This window comes from Balaenoptera physalus, assembly GCF_965194825.1.
Source record: "Balaenoptera physalus genome assembly, chromosome: 2".
Classification (NCBI taxonomy): Eukaryota; Metazoa; Chordata; class Mammalia; order Artiodactyla; family Balaenopteridae; genus Balaenoptera; species Balaenoptera physalus.
Genome location: NC_138883.1, coordinates 166,895,345 through 166,917,572, shown reverse-complemented (window position 1 = coordinate 166,917,572; position 22,228 = coordinate 166,895,345). Strand labels below are relative to the sequence as shown.

The 22,228-nt window shown below is 37.2% G+C and overlaps 1 protein-coding gene across 2 annotated transcripts in view; it reads right to left on the bottom strand.

Moving 5' to 3' along the window:
* SPAG6 (sperm associated antigen 6) overlaps window positions 1-19,370 on the bottom strand; it is an 82,848-nt gene extending 63,478 nt beyond the window's left edge. The window contains exons 1-3 of one of the 2 annotated variants that reach the window (XM_082449860.1): window positions 19,236-19,370; window positions 19,061-19,156; window positions 1,428-1,594 (exon numbers count right to left, since the gene is read on the bottom strand). In XM_082449860.1, the coding sequence (XP_082305986.1) occupies window positions 1,428-1,594; window positions 19,061-19,156; window positions 19,236-19,260 (288 nt within the window). In that variant the 5' untranslated portion in view covers window positions 19,261-19,370. The remainder of the gene's footprint in view (window positions 1-1,427; window positions 1,595-19,060; window positions 19,157-19,235) is intronic. The other variant, XM_082449861.1, reaches the window with a different exon arrangement.
* Between the last annotated feature and the right edge of the window lie 2,858 nt (window positions 19,371-22,228).

The window sequence follows — 22,228 nt, the reverse complement described above, 5'->3', positions numbered from 1 at the left end:
CAAGGTTCACTCATGTTGTAGAATGTATCATGATTTCATCCCTTGTTATGACTGATAATATTCCATTGTATGGATACATAACATTTTGTTTATCTAGTCATTCTTTTGGCTATTGTGGATAATGCTGCTATGAACATTTGTGCACAAGTTTTGTTTGAACACCTGTTTTCAATTCCTTCAGAAACATAACTAGGAGTAGAACTGCTGGGTCATATGGTAATTGTGTTTAACTTGCTGAGGAAGTGCCAAACTGTTTTCCATAGCAGCTGCACGATTTTACATAACTTCTCCACATCTTCACTAACACTTTTATTATTATTTTCCTTTTTTTCTTTCTCTTATTTTTTATGGCCATCCTAGTAGGTAGAGTGCTATCTCATTATGTTTGGTTTTTTTTTTTTAAGATTTGATTTTATTTATTTTTGGCTGCATTGGGTCTTCATCGCTGCACGCGGGCTTCCTCTAGTTGCGGTGAGCAGGGGCTACTCTTCGTTGTGGTGCACGGGCTTCTCATTGCAGTGGCTTCTCTTGTTGCAGAGCACGGGCTCTAGGTGCACAGGCTCAGTAGTTGTGGCTCGCGGGCTCTAGAGCGCAGGCTCAGCAGTTGTGGCGCACAGGCTTAGTTGCTCCGTGGCATGTGGGATCTTCCCGGACCAGGGCTCAAACCCGTGTCCCCTGCATTGGCAGGTGGATTCTTAACCACTGCACCACCAGGGAAGTCCCCCCATTTTTTAAATTGTATTTTTTGTCCTTTGGTTACAACAAATAGGAATTTAATCTTAAAGACACGTCAAGAAAGATACATCCCTAGGTTATGATAAACTAGCAGGATGGAATGAACAGTCCAAGACCCTATGTACAGGAAGATCCTTAACTATTGTTAGAAACATAGAGGGAACCAGACAGGATGAAAAAACAATGGCGGCACTCTTATATGGCCCTTAAAAGGGCTGACATGCTTGCATACTTGGAAAAAAATGCTTTGTCAAACCTTCCGTTAAATGCATTCTCCTTCCTTTTGGATGCTTCTCTCCCCCTTGCTTCAGAGCTGTCTCTTACATTGTCCATTAACCAGATTTCACCATTGTATATAACTTATTTGCCCAGGGCTCCATACACCTTTCTAAGACTGATCCTATAACTTGAATAAACCCATGTTGAGAAATACTGCTTTATGTATAATTCCATTAAAAATTGTAATATGTTTTCTCCTTATATTAACAGTAATGGAGAAAAGCTGCCTATCAGCCCCAAAGTAAAACACCCTAAAAGTATTATTACATGCAGTTCAAAGAATTGAAGGTTGTATTAACATCCTAATAATTCTATGCCTACAAACTTGCAACTGTACCCAAACTATCAATTTTTTAAAAAATCCAAAACAAACAAACAAAAAAACATATAGCTTAGTTTTTAAAAATTCTTACATTCTGTTCTGCCAATGAATAAACAAGCTGTGGAAGAATGTTGCCCTTCACGACTGCTTCTGCTAGGTCATCATTATAATTAGCCAGTCTCCCCAGAGCCAAAGCAGCAGTCTGTTGAATTGTTGGGACCACATCCAGAAGAAGAGGCCTCAGCAAAGACATTACACCTAAGTTATGAGAAAACAGAAATCAGCAAATTTTAAATTACAAGGCAAGCATACCATTCAGCATATACGCAGATAGGAAAATTCAGGGGAATATATCAGTAAAACAACAACAACAAAATCATCCACTAAAAACTAATGGGATATTAAGCAGCATCTAACTGGCTAAGGCACAGAATAATACAACCTGTAATTATCAAAGCAGCAGCTTAGCATGGAAATAAGAAAGGCTTTGGAGAACCAGAGTTTAAATCCCTGATTTGGCAAACACTAGCTGCGTGACGTCATGAACGCAGAGAGAGGTTGTAAAGCACAGAGTAGAACGCCTACCGAGCACGTGGCAAGGAGGCAGGTGTTGGGGAGCTGGGTCCCTCCCACACAGCCTTTGCACATCCTATCTTTCAGGGCTCAGTTCAGTCCTTTCCTCTCAATCAAGTCTTCCGATGGTTTTTTCTCTGATTCCAACTGAACTTTACTTCAGGGCTAGGTGAGCTAGGAGGGCCATTTGGCTAGGGCCTCCCATTCATAAAGGGCTGCAAATTCAGATTTCTGACATTACCTCCAAATAAATAAATCACAATACTAGCTCTCATAATATTCATTCTAGGCTTGAATACATAGTAGGAATACCATCATAACAACAACAATAATAAAAGTAGCTTATATTATATATTATTTTGTGCATGCATTGTTTTAAGAACTTATTTTCCATATTAATTCACTGAACTCTCATAACAAACCTAGGAAGTAAGCCCTATTATCATGTCTATTTTACAGATGTGGAAATGGAGGCTGAGAAAGGTTAGGGAAATCCTCACACAAGGGTGGAGCAAGGTTAGAAATTCAGACATTCTTTATCGATACTTACTAAATAAGTAATATGTATGGAAAATTGAGGAGGTGGGGAAAAATGATTGCATTTGGGCCATTTTACTGGATACTTCCAACTCTGTATTAACTTTGCCTTACTATAAAATATGCAAAATAGTCAATTGCTATTTGTGCTTTAATGATGGTGTTTTAGTCTAAGATTACAAAAAAGGTAATGACAGAGAGTTCAAACTAGAACAAGTTTAGAAACTTGACTTTCTAAACTTAATTTACAGCAGGCTAGTCAACTTGATGTTATTACATCTTTTCTTTAAAAACATACCCCAGTGACCTATAAAAGCAAATACATATTACCAATATTCTTTTATAATGTTATATCCAGGAACATGTGAAATAGAAATAAAAGGAAAACATTTACAATAACATTTAGGATTAGACCAAAATAAGATAAATAGTACTACCAAATAACATAAGCAGAGAATAATGATGCTTATCACAGAAACATTTAATGATGAGACCTGTGGCTTTTTGCAGTTCCCAATTGCCTTTAGTGATCATTTTTACGTCTAAGTTGGTTTGGTTAGATCATTTTACAGAAGGCCACCGTTGCAAGTCTGCATCCCACTCAGGCTGGTTAACTTTGCAGGCACACACAGTGTGCCTAGGCCCCTCCTCAGGCCTAGGCCACAGCTCATGTTAAACAAATCAGCATGTCCATGTGCATAAGTGTTGTTTATATTATTCTCTATACTTTTTTATAGAGATGATTTCTGTAATATATCACAACAAAAAGTTTAATGCACAGAATAAGGTATTAGAATGACTACCAAATTAACATGGGTTCCTTCTAGAAAGTTGAATCTAAAACAATTTGTTGATCTCTTCTTTGTAGTTGCTTTATTACTCAATTTAAGTTTTTTAACAGTGGTAAAATATATATAACATAAAAATTACCATTTTTACCATTTTGGGGTGTACAATTCAGAGGCATTAAATACAGTTACAATGGTGTGCAATCATCACCACTAGCTATGAACCATTAGACTGCTTTCCACAGAGGCTACCTCATTTTACACTCCCACCGTCAAAGTACAAGTGTTTAAATTTCTCCCCATCCTCACCAATGCTTGTTATTTTTTTTTAGAATAACCATCCTAATAGGTTTGAAGTGGTATGTCCTTGTGGTTTGATTTTTATTTCCCTATCACTAGTGATGGCGAATGTGTTTATTGGTCATTTTGTACATCTTCTTTGTTGAACTGTCCATTTAAGTCCTTTGCCCATTTTTTAATTGGGTTGGTTTTTTTGTTTTTGTTCTTGAAATAACTTGATATTTTTTTTAATGAATATGCACCATTTTAAATAAAACAAGTCAATACTCTAAAAAAGAAAAGCTAAATTTGTTAACATATATTTAAAGTTTCATAATAAATACATTAATGAGGATGCTCAGAATGGTTTTAAGAGAATCACAAATATGTTTCATGTTATTTTTCCCTGATGATTCGGGTATTTCCTTTTCTCCTCACTTGATATAATTATGTGAAGGCAGTGGCTTATTGTCTTTTGAAATATAAATGGAAAATCAATCCATACTGGGTTATTCAACCTAGAATTTTGAATTAGACTGCAAGAACTCTGAACTTTTATGTTATGAATTTGAAGAATTAATTTATCTGTCTGAGTTTATAATATTTCTTATTATATTATTATTTATTATTAGTTACTATATTTAGCTAACACACCACAAGTCTCCCAATGTTGGATATTTTCAGTTTGCCGTTTTAGCAATAAGATATTTTACCCCCAAAGATGTATTTCACTTGTCCATATACTCAAAGGAATTTTCTGCTTTGTATATTTTCTCCTCCCTTTTTCTACTGCATCTGGCCCAGGAAAAATAAGGTCAATAAAATGACACACAATTCCTTTCCTTCTACTCCAGTATTCAAAATCAAAGTTAGACTTCTATGCAGATGCTTCTGCTCTATCATATTCCTTTGTTCAGAGAGTAAGAATTTTGAAAAATTTTAAATCTCTGAATCTATAAAAGTAAAAGCTAAAGTTTCCGTTTAAAATATCTGTTTAAATAAGGTCATTCTGGGGCTTCCCTGACAGTCCAGTGGTTAAGACTTTGCCTTCCAATGCAGGGGGTGCGGGTTTGATCTCTGGTCGGGGAGCTAAGATGCCACGTGCCTCGCAGCCAAAAAACCAAAACAAAACATAAGCAATATTGCAACAAATTCAATAAAGACTTTAAAAATGGTCCACATCAGCAACTAAGCCTGTGCGCCACAACTACTGAGCCCTCACGCCACAACGACTGAGCCCTCGTGCCACAACTACTGAAGCCCCTGCGCCTAGAGCCCGTGCTCTGCAACAAGAGAAGCCACCGCAATGAGAAGAGGAGCCCCTGCTCACTGCAACTAGAGAAAGCCCACACCCAGCAACGAAGACCCAATGCAGCCAAAAATAAATAAATAAATAAATACATTTATTTTAAAAAATAAATAAACAAAATAAAAATGGTTCACATCAAAAAAAATCTTTAAAAATAATAATAATAAGGTCATTCTTACTAGAGAGAATATTGCCCCAAATTTCTAGTCCTTGAATTGCCTCTTAGTGCTTCATAGTCCTCAATCCCCAGGGGCATGTCTTTAGCTCTTACATAGGCTAAGCATACTTTGTTATTCTAATTGCAGGTTTGTCCTAGATATGCAGATAATGATGCAAAAGGAACTGAGGAAGGAAGGAAGGAAAGGAGGGAGGGAGGGAACGAGGGAACGAGAAGCATATATAACATAAAAAGAAAATTTTCCTTACTTGTCTGTCCATTAGGAATTCATGGTGACTGATCCTTGGTGAGTGAATGCATGAAAATGTAGAGTCCATAAGTTACAACAGTCTGAACTACCGCTACAATATCTGATAGACAGCGTCTCTAGTGAGCAGCTAATGACTCATTAGGGTCTCCACTGAAGGAGCCAACACGTACTAGCTAATATTGGGTGGGCCAAAAAGTTCGTTTGGGTTTTTCCATAACATCTTACAGAAAAACCCAAACAAACTTTTTGGCCCACCCAATATTATATCTAATAGTAAAAATTATTCCTGTATTATACTCTAATATCTATAAAACAATTCTGTTTTCTCTATACAAATTGATTAAATGGTGTGAAAATGTTTCTGAAATTTAACCTACAGGCTAAATCTTTACAATCTTCCCCACCCCCAACTTTATAGCTCTGAGTTTCTTTTCTGTATTTCTTGTTCCAGTGCCATACTGGAGACACTGCTTCTAATACTTACATTGTAATCCAGTTGTGCAAAAAACAAAAATAAAAACAACCTCGCTAATCCTACCCACCATCATTCATTCAAAAAATAGATCAAGGTTTACCGAGTGGCAAGAAATAGGACCTCATACATGAGTAAAGGCAGTTCATGCTCTCAAAAAACTAATAATCTAGTGGAAGAGATTATAGAATAGCCTCAAAATAATCACAACTCTTTCCCTTAATTCCTTTTAATACAACATAGGCCTAATCACTTTAATTTTGCACGCCAATTGCATATTAAGTCAGGAAAAAAAGGTCAAACATTTCTAAAGACAAAAAAAAAACTCATTCTCATATTACATGTGTATAATTTATATAGATATTACTTCAATCTGAGGTGTTTTATAAAGATATTTAACATCTCAACTTTGTTCCATTAAAAACAATTCTTTGGGTTCATTTAAGTCATAGTAAAGATTTCTGGTTGCCCTGGTTACTTTTTTGTTTTGTTTTGTTTTGTTTTAATTGTGGTAAAATATACATAGCATTAAATTGATCACTTTAACCATTTAAAGTGTACAATTCAGTGGCATTAAGTACAGTCATAATGTTGTGCAACCATCACTACTGTCATTTCCAGAACTTATTCATCATTCCTAACAGACACTCTATACCATTTAAACAATAACTCCCCATTTCCCCCTACCCCCAGCCTGTGATAGTTTCTATTCTGTTTTCTATCTCTATTATTTTGCCTACTTTAGATACTTCATATAAGTGGAATCATACAATATTTATTCTTTTTCATCTGGCTTCTTTCACTTAGCATAATGTTTTTAAGGGTCATCTGTATTGCAGCATGTATCAAAATTTCATTCCTTTTTAAGACTGAATAATATTCCATTGTATATATATACATTTCGTTTGTCTATTCATGTGATGATGGACATTTGGGTTGTTTCCACCTTTAGGTTATTGTGAATAATGCTGCTGTGAACAGTGGTGTACACATACCCATTTGAGTCCCTGCTTTCAATTCTTTTGAGTATATACCTGGGAGTGGAATTGCTGGACTAAATGATAATTCTATGCTTAACTTTTTGAGGAACCACCAAACTGTTTCCACAGTGATGGCACCCTTTTACATTCCCACCAGCAAATTACAAGAGTTCCAATTTCCCCACATCCTCACCAATATTTTGTTGTTGTTTATAACAGCCATCCTGATGGGTGTGAAGGGGTATCTCACTATGGTTTGATTTGCACTTTCCAATGACTAGTGATATTGAGCTACTTTTCATGTGTTTATTGTCTATTTGTTTATCTTCTTTGAAGAAATATAATTGATTTAATTCTTGTGCACATCTTTGAAGTGGATATTTTGTTGGTGGTGGTTATAGTTCTTTATATATTCTAAATATTAAGCTCTTATCAAATATATGCTTTGCAAACATTTTCTCCCATTCTGTGAGCTGTCTTTTCACTCTCTTGATAGTGTACTTTGAGGCCCCTCCTTGTTTTTTTAGACTTAAAATGAATATTTTTTACTTTCCAATTTTATTCAAAATTATCACAAACATAAAATATGTTAAAGACTTGTTATAAATTTTACAAAGCTTTAAAATTTTAAACTCAAACAATATGTTTTATTTTAATCTAAAACTACTTTCCATGTATCCATTTACTATGAAACTGCTACTACAGTTCATTCAAGTTTTGGAAGAAGTGATTTCTGCATACAGTTAACCAATACTCAGCAAAGGATTCACCCTTAACCATCGACGTTACTCAGGCATTCTGTTGGGGCCCAATTAAAATATGAAAGAAACTTCGTGCTTTAGAAATAGAAGGAATCTTGCCCTACTTGGTACATGACTGCCTATGCTGAGAGACAACAGACTGAGGTGGTTAATAGCATGTATCTGGAGGGAGATTGTTTGGGTTCAAATCTGGGCTCTGCCACTTCCTGGCTGTGGGGCCTCAGCGAGATTACTTAACCACTCTGTGTCTCAGTTTCCTCATTTGTAAAATGGTGACAAATTCTAGGACCAACTTATAAAGCTGTTGTGAGAATTAAAATGAGCTAAAATTTCTAAAGTGCTAGGAAGATTAGCTAGGACAAAATAAACACCAGTTGGATGCTGGATAAATAAAAGTGCTCTAAAGGAATCAATTCCCTATGTTGACCATATTTTTCATCAACATTTTATTATTATTAACATAGATGACTCATTAATCAATCAGTACCTTACACTGTAATGGAGAAATATTTAAGGTCGCACGGCCCCACATATTGAGCCTTTTCTACGATGTATTTTAGAATTACTATGGAATGAATAGCTCATTCACCACTCATTTAAGAAATATTAAGAATCTACAAGGTGTTAAAACACAATGGTCCCTGACCTCAAGGAACTCATAAAGGGGTCATGAGAGATAAACAACACTTTATGATGTGTGCAACTAAAGGAGTAGAGGATGCTTTGCAAAAACACAGCAGAGCATCTAACCCAGGCTTTGAGGGACAGAGGGAAGGTGCAAAGGCTAACTGACATCTAAATTGAGATCTGAAGGCTCTCAGGCAGATTGTCTGCTGAAAAAATTGAAGGCGCAGGGATTGGAGAGAACTCCAACCGGAAGAAACTGTATAAATGAAGCCCAGAACCAAAACGAGTTTGACTTGATGACAAAACTGAGAATACAGTTTGACTTTAGTACAAGAGAGGAGAGAGGAGCTGGAGAAAGAAGGCTGAGATTAACGGAGACAAAAGTCCTGAAGGGTCCAATGAACTGTTTTAAGTATTCTAAATTTAATCTGAGCATTAATGTCAGTGCAGTGACAGATCAGATTTGCACTCTGTAAAGAAGGACCACTCTGATTACACTGGGGAGAAAGGATGAAAAGAGAGAAGACCACTTAGGAAGCTATTATAGGAACCTAGGCCAGATGTGAAGATAGCCTGGAGTATAGTAACGGCAAAAGGGAAAGAGAAAAGTGAAAGGTCTAAGGAGATATTTAAAAGACAAACTGATTATTGTGAAGAAGACGGAGGAATCACCGATACTTCCCAGTTTCTGGCTTGGACAAGGGATGCATGATTGTTGCAGACTGTTGAAGAAGCCATGATAAATCTATACTGGTCTGAAACGTAAAGTGGGAGGGGTGACGCGGCAAGGGGTAAAGCTGGAGAGGTTGGTTGGGGCCAGATAAATTTAGCTATAGGTTAAATGAAGATTTCTGTGATGTTGTTCTAAGAGAAATGGGAAGCTATGGGGAGCTTTATTGTTTGCACTACTCATTCTCAGGGAAATAAATAAATGAAAATGAAGACTCTGAATAATTCCCAGGCCCACCATGTACGGCTGGGCAGGCTGCATACTGCACAAATCCAGGGGATGCCATTCACATAGATCATGATATAAATGGCACTCCCGAAGTTGTGCAAAGCACAGTAGCCATCCTTGATATTTACGTGGTTCTCTATTTTATGTGAATAAATATCTTACCTCCTCAGTATAATAATGAACATCTCTAGAGCAGTGCTTATGTTTTACACTTTTCTTCTATTTCTCAAATTACCTAGCACAGTTCTGAACGCACATCTAACTCTTATTGAAACACTTTGTGGTCTTGACTCTAGAGACCACTATCCACTTGGATTTTTACTATTACAAGCACTACCTACTCTCCTATCACAGAGTAATTCCAATTACACTCATCAGCTTTACTCTGATTTTAGTTTTTTTATTTCTATAACAAGTTATTACATTTACATGTCTATATTTTTACTGAAGCAAGTTTTATGACACTGATGAGTTTTAAAGCATGTTCTTGTTTTCCTTCACTGGTCATTTTTCACTTGAAAATATTTGTGTTCCTCCCTTGCTTTTCTTTAGAGAAGAATTTTCAGGCCTTGATTTGATTTCTTTCATCCTCTATGATTATATACCTCTGGCCACTATTCCTTCATTTGATTAAGAATTAGTAAATTTTGGTATCACATATCTATTTGTCTTGCTTTCTGTGAAACACTTTTTCACTGCCATAACTATAAAGTCAATTATGATTTTAGGTGTTATATCCCTTACAACACACAAAGAGCCTTATAATTTATTTAAATGGTCAGAATGAATCACAAAATGTATATATAGTCTTTTTTACATAAAATTCAATTGTAATCATAAATGATTCAAGAAACTCTTATGATCAAGAGTAATATATTTTCTCCTTTTAAATTTATTCTCATTAACTGTAGTATCCTCTGAATTTTGTTTGGTGATTCACTGTCAATTCAGTCATTTGTGAGTGAAGGACTACCACACCTGACATGTCACTGTTGAGTGGGGAGGGGTGAGAGGAAGATGAGACAGAGATCACTGACTCTCACTGGCAGCCAGCAACTCTTCTAAGAGGGCAAGGAAGCACAGTATGTATTCACTTATTTAACATATACTTCTAGAGCATCACCAGGCACTCCTCTAAAAAAATCTACAAATATTAACCCATTAATCCTCACTACAATCCTACTAGGTAGATGCTATTTATAGCTTGGGAGTCTATGCCCTCCTATTTCTCCAATGTCAGTCAGCCTATTTACCAATGAAAACTGGCCCCTGTGCTAGGTTTAGAACGCATACCATCTGTTGAATTCACATGATTCTGCCATTAACGTTACTGTGTCTCTTCCATGATTACTGTATTAAACCTAAATTCCATTGATTTGTCCAGTGCAACTGTGACTCTTGACTAGGTCACTGCCACCACCGTCTATATGTGAGATTTATACTGAGTGAGTATGTAGAGCATAAAAGTTATGGCAAGTTCAATTTACATGACACTTCAGATAAAAATGATTAGAACTTACGTGTTTATAGTTACGTGAAGAAATATAAAATGGGCTTTTAACATAGTTTTCAAATGAACATGTAAGTTCCACATATCCAAGCCTTTATTTTCATTTCAGATCTCTCTCCTGAGCCCCAGAGCCCTATCTATCTAAACTGCTTACCAGAGTCACTGGCACATAGATCTCCCAGACACACTTCAACCTCAGCACTGTTACAGAGTGAAATCTCCATTTCCCTGTGCTGTTTGTATCCCTTCTCCATTCATGAAGAGTGCTAATTTGCCTAAGTAACCAGAAGCCTTGGCGTCATTTTGTTTGTTTCTTTGTTTCTTTCTAAAAGTCATTTTATTGTGAAAGCATGAAGGACTGCCTTTCATCAGGCAACAAGTTTGCCATTCCAAAGCTGTTTCAACATTTATTGAGTGCCTATGTTGTACTGGACCCTCTGCCAGTTGGAGGGCTGTAACAATTTTTAAAAACAATTTTATTGAACTATACTTAATTTATAATGTCGTGTTAGTTTCTAGTATACAGCAAAGTGATTCAGATATGTGTATGTGTGTGTGTGTGTGTGTGTGTGTGTGTGTGTGTGTGTGTATCCCTGTGCTATACAGTAGGACCTTGTTGTTTATCTATTTTATATATAGTAGTTTGTATCTGTTAATCCCAAACTCCTAATTTATCCCTCCTCCACCCTCTTTCCTCTTTGGTAACCATAAATTTGTTTTTTATGTCTGTGAGTCTGTTTCTGTTTTGTAGTTTGGTAAATGAGTTCATTTGTATCATATTTTAGATTCCACATATAAGTGGTATCATATGGTATTTGTCTTTCTGTCTGGCTTACTTCACTTAGTATGATAATCTCCAGGTCCATCCATGTTGCTGCAAATGGCATTATTTCATTATTTTTTTATGCCCGAGTAATATTCCACTGTATATATATACCACATCTTCTTTATCCATTCATCTGTCTATGGACATTTAGGTTGCTTCTATGTGTTGGCTATTGTGAATAATGCTGCTATGAACACTAGGGTACATGTATCTTTTCGAATTAGAGTTTTCCTTGGAGTCATTTTGAACTCCTCTCTCCCCTCACCTGCCCCTGCCAGCCCCCTTCTACTAAGTCACAAGTCTGGCAGATCTCTTATCCAGCATGACTGCTATAGCAAAACTGGATACCTGGTCTTCCCGACCCTGTTTCAATCCCCTCCAATCTATTCTCCACACTACTGTGAAAATCATCTCCCTAAAACACAAATGAATCCCTCCATCCCTCTAGTTAAAACTTTTCAATGGCTTTCTATCAATTTTAGGATAAATCCAAACTTCAGATGAGGTCCTTCATAATTAGGGCTGTTTTCCTCTCCAGCCACTGACTTGCCTCTCTCTTGTCCTATTAACCCAAGAAGTTCCAGCCATACCTAAACATCTGCCTTTTCTATCAAGTACCATCTTTTCTCTTGCCTATTTGCCTTTACACATAATGTTCCCTCTACCCAAATGCAGTTCTCCTCTCCCATTTCTTCGTCTAGCTAACTCCTAAGAAATTCAGCACAGATAACACCTCCTCCTAAAAGCCTCCCATGACCAGCACCCCTCATTCCTAAAACTTGGTTAGGTTACCCTTCATATGTGTTCCATATGTCTATATATCAGACACTTATCAAAAAGTATGTATTTATATATCTCTCCATTAGCAAATAAGCTCCTTAAGGGCAGAGTCTATGCCTGCTATTTTTGCACGATCAGCATCTAAGCATGCATCTGGCACTTGGACACTCAGTAAATGTTTGTTGAATGATGAACGAACAAACTCTGAAAATTAATGTGCAATTTTCTCTTTTTAGGTAAATTTTAGTTAAAATAACAAAATGGATAACATGTGTTCATAGTTCTTTTTTTAGGTACACGAGGTCAGGTACATAAGTGTCATCATCATAAATTCATAAAGCTTTAAGGAACTCAAATGGGTCATTTAAACTACCCCCTCACCTAAAACCACCCCACATACATATAATTCTATTTTAATTTAAAGTCTTCTACAGAGCTGCAAATTTTAAATTAGTTCTGTCTTCTTCTGTCAATGTGTTTTCTCTTTTACAATATACACCTATTACACCCATCTTCCTGGAGAAGACTGGAATGTTTAGGAATGGGGTCAGTATAGAGAATAAAGAGGACAGTCTAAAAGGACTGTCTGCTCCAAGAGGTTTCATGGGTAATATTTGAAGAAGAAACTTTTGAAAGGCAATCAGTTCAAAAATCTATCTTCAGATGAAATTCTTTGCTTTAATCATACTCTACCTAGTTTACTTTTTTTTGAGATAGTTTACTCTAAAAGATATGGATACAAAGATAATAATTAAGAGCCATGGAGTGGAGACGGGGGCTGGTTATTTTTTAAATCAGAAATATAGTGATGGTTGCTACAGCTGAACTCTGAACATAGCACTGAGTTTTGTGGCAGCAAAAGTAGAACGAGAACCACTTTGTGAAATAAAAGGAAGCAGGAACAAATTTTTTTTTTCCTGAAATCATACCTAGGCCTGGCTTGAAACATAACAGTTAATAAAAGATTGGTTGAATAAAAGAGTATATCTTTGTATTAAAAAATTTAACAGCAAAATGGACATCTTCAATGATAGGTTTTTAAAGTTATGGGAAAGTCTAAGTATCTATTTTTAAATAAGCCCTCAAAAAAAAAAAAAGAGGGACTTTTAGAATTATTAGACTAATTCTACGAAGACATTTTTATAGAAAACTAATGTAATCTAGTTTACTTACATAATATAATAGTGATTCTAACTTGACACAGAGATACAACTTAGAATATATGGAAAAGTGGAGAGAGATCATTTCCTTTGGAGACACATGCACACATACACAAGCACAAATATCATTTGTTTTCACCTAGATTTTTTAACAGAACTTGGATAAACAATAAATTTAAAATTGAGCCACCCTTATAATAGAAAACTGGGGTGTATGGCAAAACCAATACTTCACTTTGAAAATTAGGGAAGTCTGACTTGTGTTCAAATGGGCCATTCCACCCACTACAAGACAAGGCCAATTTGTTTTCTCAAGGTATGGCCCTGGATTTCTCCTAGGGCCAGTAAATCTACTCAGTAGAAATCCCAAAGTTCTGCCCCCAGTGAACATGGAAGAAAAGCCCTTCACACCAAGTGTGATTAAATAAAGAACAAAGGGAAGTGTTGAGTATGCATTCACATCAACCAACCAACAAATATCAAGGGCCTCCCTCTTCACTGTACTCTACCTCAAATGTTCTCAAAAGACCCAGGAGAGCAGACAGGCAATCACAGGGCAGCTGGCCTCCCTGGGCCCTGACGAAGTCTCCTGGGCACTCTTCCTGATAACAGGAGGTCTCAGTCCAACAACTCTCTCAAGTACTCTATTGGTTCTCAACTTCCAGTGGATTACACACTTTCCCCAGGTGATTTTAAAGAGCTTCTGGTTTGATAAGACTTTCCTTAGAAGCCAGAGGAAACCAAAAAGTCTTCTAGAGCTCTGAGGCCAGTTTAAGCCCTAAATACAACTTCCACTCCCTCAAACCTCCAGGTATTTACCAATTAAAGTTAGTTCTCTGCATCTGGGCCTCCACTCAAGATCCCATAATGGTCCTCAACGAGACCTCAAAAGCAGTTATGCACAATTACTGGACAGTCATTGGTACCCAAAGGCCTAAATAGATGACTTGTTTTAACAGTTAACACTGAGGCTTATCTGGAACTCCTAGAACATCTAGGAATAGTTTCCTGGTACCTCTGAGGTAACACAGAAAGAGCACAAGGTCAGACAGCAATTAAGAAAAAGGTCCTAGTCCCAGTTTGGCCACTAACTCACTTTGTGATGAGGGCAATTATCCAATCTTCTTTGGGCTTTAACCACAGTGAAGAAGATACCTACTCTACTTACCTGAGCTGTTATAAGAATCTAATCTTCTAAGAGATGTGAAAACACTTAGAAAAATAATTACTCCTTCCTTCATTCTATTTAAACATGTTGAACATCTGCTCTATGCTAAGCATTATGCTAGGCATGAAATTTACATCTGGTAGAGAAAGCAGAAACTAAACCATTACAGTTGTGATAAGGACTATGAAAGAGAAATATTAGAAGCAGGGAAAGATAAATCAATAAACTCAACCCGCTGGGAGGGCTCAAGGAAGGTTTCCCTGCGGAATCAACATCTAAGCAGAGCCATAAAGAATGAGTAGGAATTAATCAGGCAAAGAAGTGTAGGAAAAGGTTCTAGTAGTCAGAGGAGCAAAGGTCTTGAAAAAACATTCAACAAATGTAAAGTGCTTTTAGGAAACACTTAAATAACTTTTCAAAAACATTTAATCTGTGACATTAAAATGTAACCCCACAATCTGCCATTTCAAAAACCCACTCTTACAGGTTTATCTACAGCTTGGATTTTTCTTTTTAGTCATCAAACTTTTCCTAAGAAAACAGTGAGATCCCAGCCCTGGTTGCATTATTTTCTACTTATGTACCAATGCTTAGATAACAAAACAGATAAATGTCCATGTAGAAACAACGATTTGGGACACAGAATAAAATTCTGAAAAATCTTGTTTTTAGGATATATTGGTAGGTGCATAAAAATTCAGAATTTTTATAGTTCCCTGGAACATTTTCCACTTAAGTATATGAAAAAAAAAGAAAGAAAGAAAGAAAAAAAAAGCCCTCTATCCCTACCCTATCCTTAAAAAAAAAAAGTCAGTGCTTTGAGTTAATTATCGTACATTCAGAACTATAAGACTCCTTTTATATTGGCAAATACATCAAATTTAAAGGGCATAATTCGTTAAGTTTTCTGAAGTTGCTTTACTAATTATCTTTTCAGTTCTAATATCCTTTGGAACAACAGTTTTTGTAGGAGAATCATGGTATTGTACATGTACCTCCCAGGATGTGTTTTAAATACATTATAAATGTTTACTACAGGCTTTTCCTTCTCATAGCAAATTGAAGTTCTAGATCATTAATATGAAGATTTTCCCCCTGCCCAAGACACATGCAATTTAAAATCATTTTATGTCAACATATATTACTTATTTTCTTGAATTATGAACCAAATAAATTGCCTCAATTTGCAAATTAGCTTCATACAGGTGCATATTTAAAGAGATAGGCAAACTTTTCTATTCCTACTCTTCTGAAAATGTGCATAACTATGATTTGCCATGTTTACTGTTTGGCTATATATAGGTTACAAGCAAAATATTACAAAGTATTATTTTAAACTTTACCCCCACTTTTCTTATATAAATAGCTGCTTCAGAAGAAGTTTATTTCGTGCAGTTAAGCAGTTTAAAAATCATGTTCTTCGGGCTTTTACTGGCTTATTTTAAAAGACCCTCTAAACAACCAAAGAGTGGCCTGGTACTCCAATATACCACAAAACACCTTTCTTATATTTTATAATTAAACAACCACCACCAATTGCTGAAATTCCACAATTGGTACAACGATGTATTATCACTACCATTGAAGTCATGTGTTATTATTCAAAGAGGGGAAGTATCCAAATTCATTTTTAAATAGCTGCAAGATGTAATGGCCCAAACATACAGGGTTTGAGGAAGCATAAAGAGATTTTATAACAGACATTAAACTTTTTAATCTTTTCATGTATGTCCTTTTGATTTAGAAGGAACAAAATCTCAATGAGGAAAAAAAAAACTCTAGGTTATAGACACATTGTACACAGTTCTTTCTAGTAACAATTTTGATTGGAACTCAAACTTATTTTTGTCCAAATACTCTGAAGAAGATATCTTGCAACACTGTTTTATAATTACTTTGGACATATTTAATAGAGCAGATTCTCTCATTAGCACATCAAAAACACAATGAGAAAGATCAGAGATTTTAAATGAAATAAAACTTCATTGATAACTTTTACCTTTAAGATTCCTTTCACACTGAATGAATTTAAAAATTCTAAACCAGTGAACTACTGATTTATCATGATACCTATATGGAAACTTTTTTTCACATTATTTTGGATCCATGATACATATTTATTTAAACAGTTTATTAGGGGAGACAAGTGGGAAAATAAAACAAAACCCTCCCAGGTATGCAGACAGTATGTCAAAGTCAGGAATAAAATGCACTGGTATCTTATGCTACCAAAATGAAGTCACTTGACTGAAAAAAAAAAAAAAAGCTTGATCAAAATATATACTTTATGTACAAATATTGTGGCTCATTCAAAAGCATTTTTAAATCCATGGTGATGTTTTAAAAATAAATCATTTAAATGGTTAAGTTGACTATTAAGAGAAGTCTTCATAACAAAGCTTACAGGGTTTTTTTAAATTAAAAGAATAAATATATTAGAATACTCATCTGTCCCTATTTAAAGTTATTAAAGGGGTGCTTAAGTTGAATTTAGATAACGTGAAATACATTAAAATAAGTTCCTCAGGGGAAAGAAAAATCTTACCATTCCATCAAGATATTAGTCAAGTGCAGATAACTTCAAAACATTAAGTTATATTCCTTTTGTATTCCATTCCTTCATAAGCCAGACCATAAGTGGAAATAGGTGGCTATTTAAGAATGCCATATCTAAGTCACTTATACTTTGGTGATGACTTAGCCTGTTTGGATTGATTAAATTCCACAATATATTCTACATTGTATACTTATGAGAAGAGATAATCTGTCACTATTACGCTAAAACATGATATTCTGTATCTTAAGAGTTATCTGTACATCCATATTTCAGTATCAAATTTATAAAAGAATGTCAATCATTTTCCCTTTTTAAGAAATCATGTTTTAGTTTAGCTGTATACATACTGTCCAGAAAATTAAATATTTGTAAATAGCAAGTGTCCATTCACGAAGGCCACTGAGTAGGACTGAAAGGGAAAAAAAATCCAAAAATAAGCCCATTCAAAAAATGTAATATGCTCTAATGAAGTTAACATGGTCAGTACATATGAAACACTGTGTGTCCAGCACTGTTCTGGGCACTTTGAGGAGTATACGTGCATGCACACAAGCACACACACACGTGCAGAAGAAAGAAGACGAATTCACATGAAACAACTGTAGAGGAAAAGACTATCAACTCTGAAATTTTCAAAATGGAGAACAGATTAGTGGTTGCCCAGGGTTAGGAACAAGAGGGAGGTAGGTGTGGCTATAAAAAGGCATCACAAGGGATCCTTGTGGTGATGAAAGTAGTATCTTGACAACAGTGGTGATGGACACACACGGTATAAAATTGTATAGAACTAAACACACACATACACTTAAAGTACAAGGAAAACTGAAAAAAAAACTGATGGATTTTTATCAATGTCAATATTCTGGTTGTGATATACTACAGTTTTGAGGTACATTAGCTCTCTATATTATTTCTTACCACAGCACGTAAATCTACAATTATCTCAAAATTAAGTTTTTTTAAATGATTACAAAATACACTTTCTCTATTCTAAATACATCCGCTTCCCAAAATAAAAACATGCAATAATAAACACCAGAATCCCTCCCAGTGACAAAAGAAATTGCCAGCTAGGTGCAGTAGTAATTCCCCTCAAAGAAACCCAGAGTAAACATTATGTCTAAACATTCTTGCCCTGAAAATATGTTCTGAATTTTCTTCAAATCCGTGTTAATTTAATGAGTTTTAAAGATCATATCCCATAAATTGAAGATTTCTCATGACACAGCAGCAATAAAATTCTGCCTTCAGATGGTGGTGGAATCATCCTTAATCAGAGACAGAGACAGAGTGGGGGGGGGTGTACCACCATTTTCTTCTCTGTTTATGTTAAAAGATAAGAAGCAAATCACACACACAGGCACACACTCTTCCTCTCCTTGTAGAGTCTACATGAGTTCGGATCGAGACGTGTAATGAGAGCACCATAAGGATTTCTCAAAGCTAGGTCTCTGCCTACTTGGAACCTCTCGGAAAATATTCAAGCATATCTTCGCTCTTTCGCTAATGCAAGACAAGAAATAACGGGTCAACTGCTCTGGAATTCCTTTGGTGTGAGAAAGTCAAGTCGAAGGTGATCAAAGGCAGGGCATCCGGATAAAATGGGTCTGATTAGGGTAGACTCAGACAACCTGACATGTGCTTGGTTGCGATAAAGATGGAAATAGGGACGTCGGGTCCCTCTCACACCAATCTGGAAACGTGACCCGCTGAAGAGACCGAACGCTTCTACAGCCTCCGCGGTGGGTTGGAGGAATTTAGGGACGCTGTCCTCCCGTCCCCATCCTGCTGCTCCCCAACAGCTCAGCCGGCTGGGGAGCGGGGCGACGGGGACCCGGGGCGAGGCGAAGCCAGGGGACACTGGGCGACGAGGGGCCGGGGATACGGGGTGAGGGGCGAGGCAGGGCCAAGGACCCAGGGAGACTAGGAATGGAGATGCGGGGCGAAGTCGGGGCAACAAGGGACGCGGGGTCGGGGCGCGGGGCGACGCGAGTGCGAGGTGAGGGCTCACCCGCGTTTTGCAGCGTCTCGATGTTCTGCGGTCTGGTCGCCAGCTCCGCCACCATCTGCACGAATTGGGTCCGGGCTTTCTGGTACTGCTCGAACACTGCGGGGAGAGACACGCTGGAGCGCGCTGCCCGCGGCCCCCGGGCCCCGACGCCCCCCGTCGGGGCGCCCGGACCTACCTTGCAGCACCTGCCTCTGACTCATGGCGCCCTCGCCACCAGCTCGGCGGCGCCCGGCTCGTCCGTGCCCGGCCTGCGAGTCCGCGGAGGGGTCGACCGCGGCAACCGCTCGGACTCCGACGGGAGACAGGTCTCTCTGTGTACCCGCGTCTCCCGGGCAACCGACCGGAACCGGAACGCGGCCCTCTCGCGGCAACGGCGGTCCCGGGCGTGACGTCAGGGCGCGGTGCTCGGGCGCCCCGTGCGCGGTCGGCGTCCACCAGGGAGCTCAGCCTGCGCGACTCCCCCGACGTGCGGAGCTCGCCCGGCGGCCGGGGGAGCCGTGCGCCGTCGAGGGTCACACCCTATGGGCACAGGCGTCCGCCAGGAGATCAGGGAGTTTCACAGACCGAACCCGGAGGGAGCCCCACGCGCCCAGGAACCCGGTCCAAGTGCGGCGAGACAAGCAAAGTGCTGCGATGGAGTCGCCTGGGCTTCGACGGTCGAGAAAAATCTCACATAGGACACTGTGTAATCTGATAAATACATTACTGTCAGTACAACCTTAAAGTCAAATGTTTTCCCCTTTAGTCCAGCTTTTATATACCCGGCATTTCAGGTTTCAGGATTCCTGGAGGGTCAAGACAACTATGTTCATACACTTAATTATACTGTATTGAAAACATTTAATAAGCACTCCTAGAGATTCAGTGGGAAAAGCAGACGAGGAAACAATATGATAAACGTCCTGTCTTCCTTGACTTTCTCCAAATTACTACCAACTTTGCTGTTTCCTCACTTTCATGTGATTTTTAAACATGTCTTTGTCTTTTAAATTTAGGCTTCATTCTGTTGCTGAAGGACATTTCCAAAAGAAACTGAGAGAATCTTTACCTGGAAAGTCTTGATTGAAATTATCTTAACCAGACTTCCCTTGCTGACATAACTTTAATTCTTTACCCGGTTTCTTTTGACAAAAGTTAGGTAGTCTATTACTGGTTTCTAGTTTGTCTCAAAACTGTATACCAAATGTTTCAGTGACAGGTGTCAACTTTAAATGTTCCTCCATCAGAAACTACAATTTCGCCAGATGTCAAGTGAGCAGATAGTCACAGCTGCTGCTGAGTAGTGCCAAGACAGGAAACCTCTTGATATCTCTTCTTTAATAGAAGGGAGCATGCAAACTTAGCTGGGGTGAGTCCTATATAATAATCTTTCAAATCTCACTCTGACTTGAGCTCTCTGATAAAGTCCTGGTATTTTGTGAAGCCCCAAATAGTTGTGGAATGGAATAGCAATCAGAGAGAGGAGTAAGTATGTTAAATACTTACAGCCGGGTCCCTACCACCCCCAGAACAGGTGTATGTCTTTTGCTCCGGAGTTCAGAAGCCAATGATACCCACAGTCCCTTTACTTAACTCTGAGGCATAAAGTTTAACAGTGATCTCCACATTTCCCTAAGGAAACAGGTCCTTTAGAATTAAAGTTTTTGTGTGTACTAATTTAGAGATTGGGGGGGAGGGACAAGTTGAACAAATAATTAAAATGGCAAATACACCTTCACTGTAATTTTATTTTCAGTTCCTTGTTGCATTGTGAAAAAAGAAATCCCCTTAAAACTAAAAGGTTCCATATTTGGTTTCAGTCCTTTAACAATTCAAACTCCGAAGTGACTACAGCTGCCATTTTTAGTAATTCTTTTTACTATGTATTTTCTACTTGAAACGTGTTGAGATAAGAGCTCAATAGTGAAAAAATGGCTAAACCTATAAACATAACAGTCTACTTACGGAACCTTGCAAAGTTTGAAAACTTAAGTTCAAGTGGTATATAAATTATTTTTAACTATAGATTCTGAGTATTTGTCATTAACAGTGTCTGTGGGTTAAACTGTATTGTTCCTGATGAAACACAATATAGAATTCCTACTTTATATCTGAAACTGGACATACTAAAGAAGCTAGATCTTTGCTCTTTATTCTAGCTTTCTTTTTTAAAATCCTTAAAATTAAATGGAGAACTGTAACAGATTAATTGTAAAACATAAATGAATTGTTAGTAATTCAAATATAAGATATGGCAAAACTGAAAGATTACGTTTACTGACAAAGCCAATCTATATTTTCTGACTCACTTTTCAACTTACTAACTATAAAATAAAACACCATTCTGTTTTACAAAGCTAGTTGAATACCCCAAGATGACGTACACACCTCTAACAGTTAAGCAGTGAGAAAGAAAACTATTCAAAGGGATATGTCAATTAAAAAAAAAAAAAAGGAAGAAAAGGTGCTATTTAAGATTACTCTTCTTAAAGTACCAGCTGACTTTAATACAGATATACAGTGTACTTGACACATTAAACTATACATTTGATTGAGAATGAAACTTATTATCTGAATAACTTGCAAAAATGTTTCCAAGAAAGATTTGTGTGGAAGCCTTTGCCCCCTTTTGTATAAAGCTAATCACATGTAATTTCAAAATCATTTTTGCGTTTATCTTTTTATGAAAATGAGACTCAAAAAAGGCAACATTATAAAGCCAGTTTAAAAATCCTGTTCTGTTTCTCTTTAAAAATATGCTCTGGGAATTCAGAAAAACCCATTATCATGGGAATATATTCTGCACATGCCTAAAAGAAATTTTACTAATTTTAACAGACATGTTTTCTTTTCCTTCAGCTTCTAGAAGAATTTTAAAAGTTAAAGCTTTATATGTTCTAAGTAGATATTAATATCCACATTTTAAAACTGCTGTTGAATGAATCAAGTGTATATATATTCCTCTCCCAAGCCAAAAACATTAAATATCAGTGTGTGCCAGACACTACTACTAACAGAATGTGCTTGTCTTCTAGGACATGAAACCTAGTGGAAGATCGACATCTAAAGAAAGTTTAATTCATTAAATAAGCATATACTGCAGCCTGCCCTGTTTTAAGGGCTATTATTGCACTCAGCACTTTAAGTGCCTTGGGAACAAAGAGGAACTTAGGATAACCTAGGGGAAGA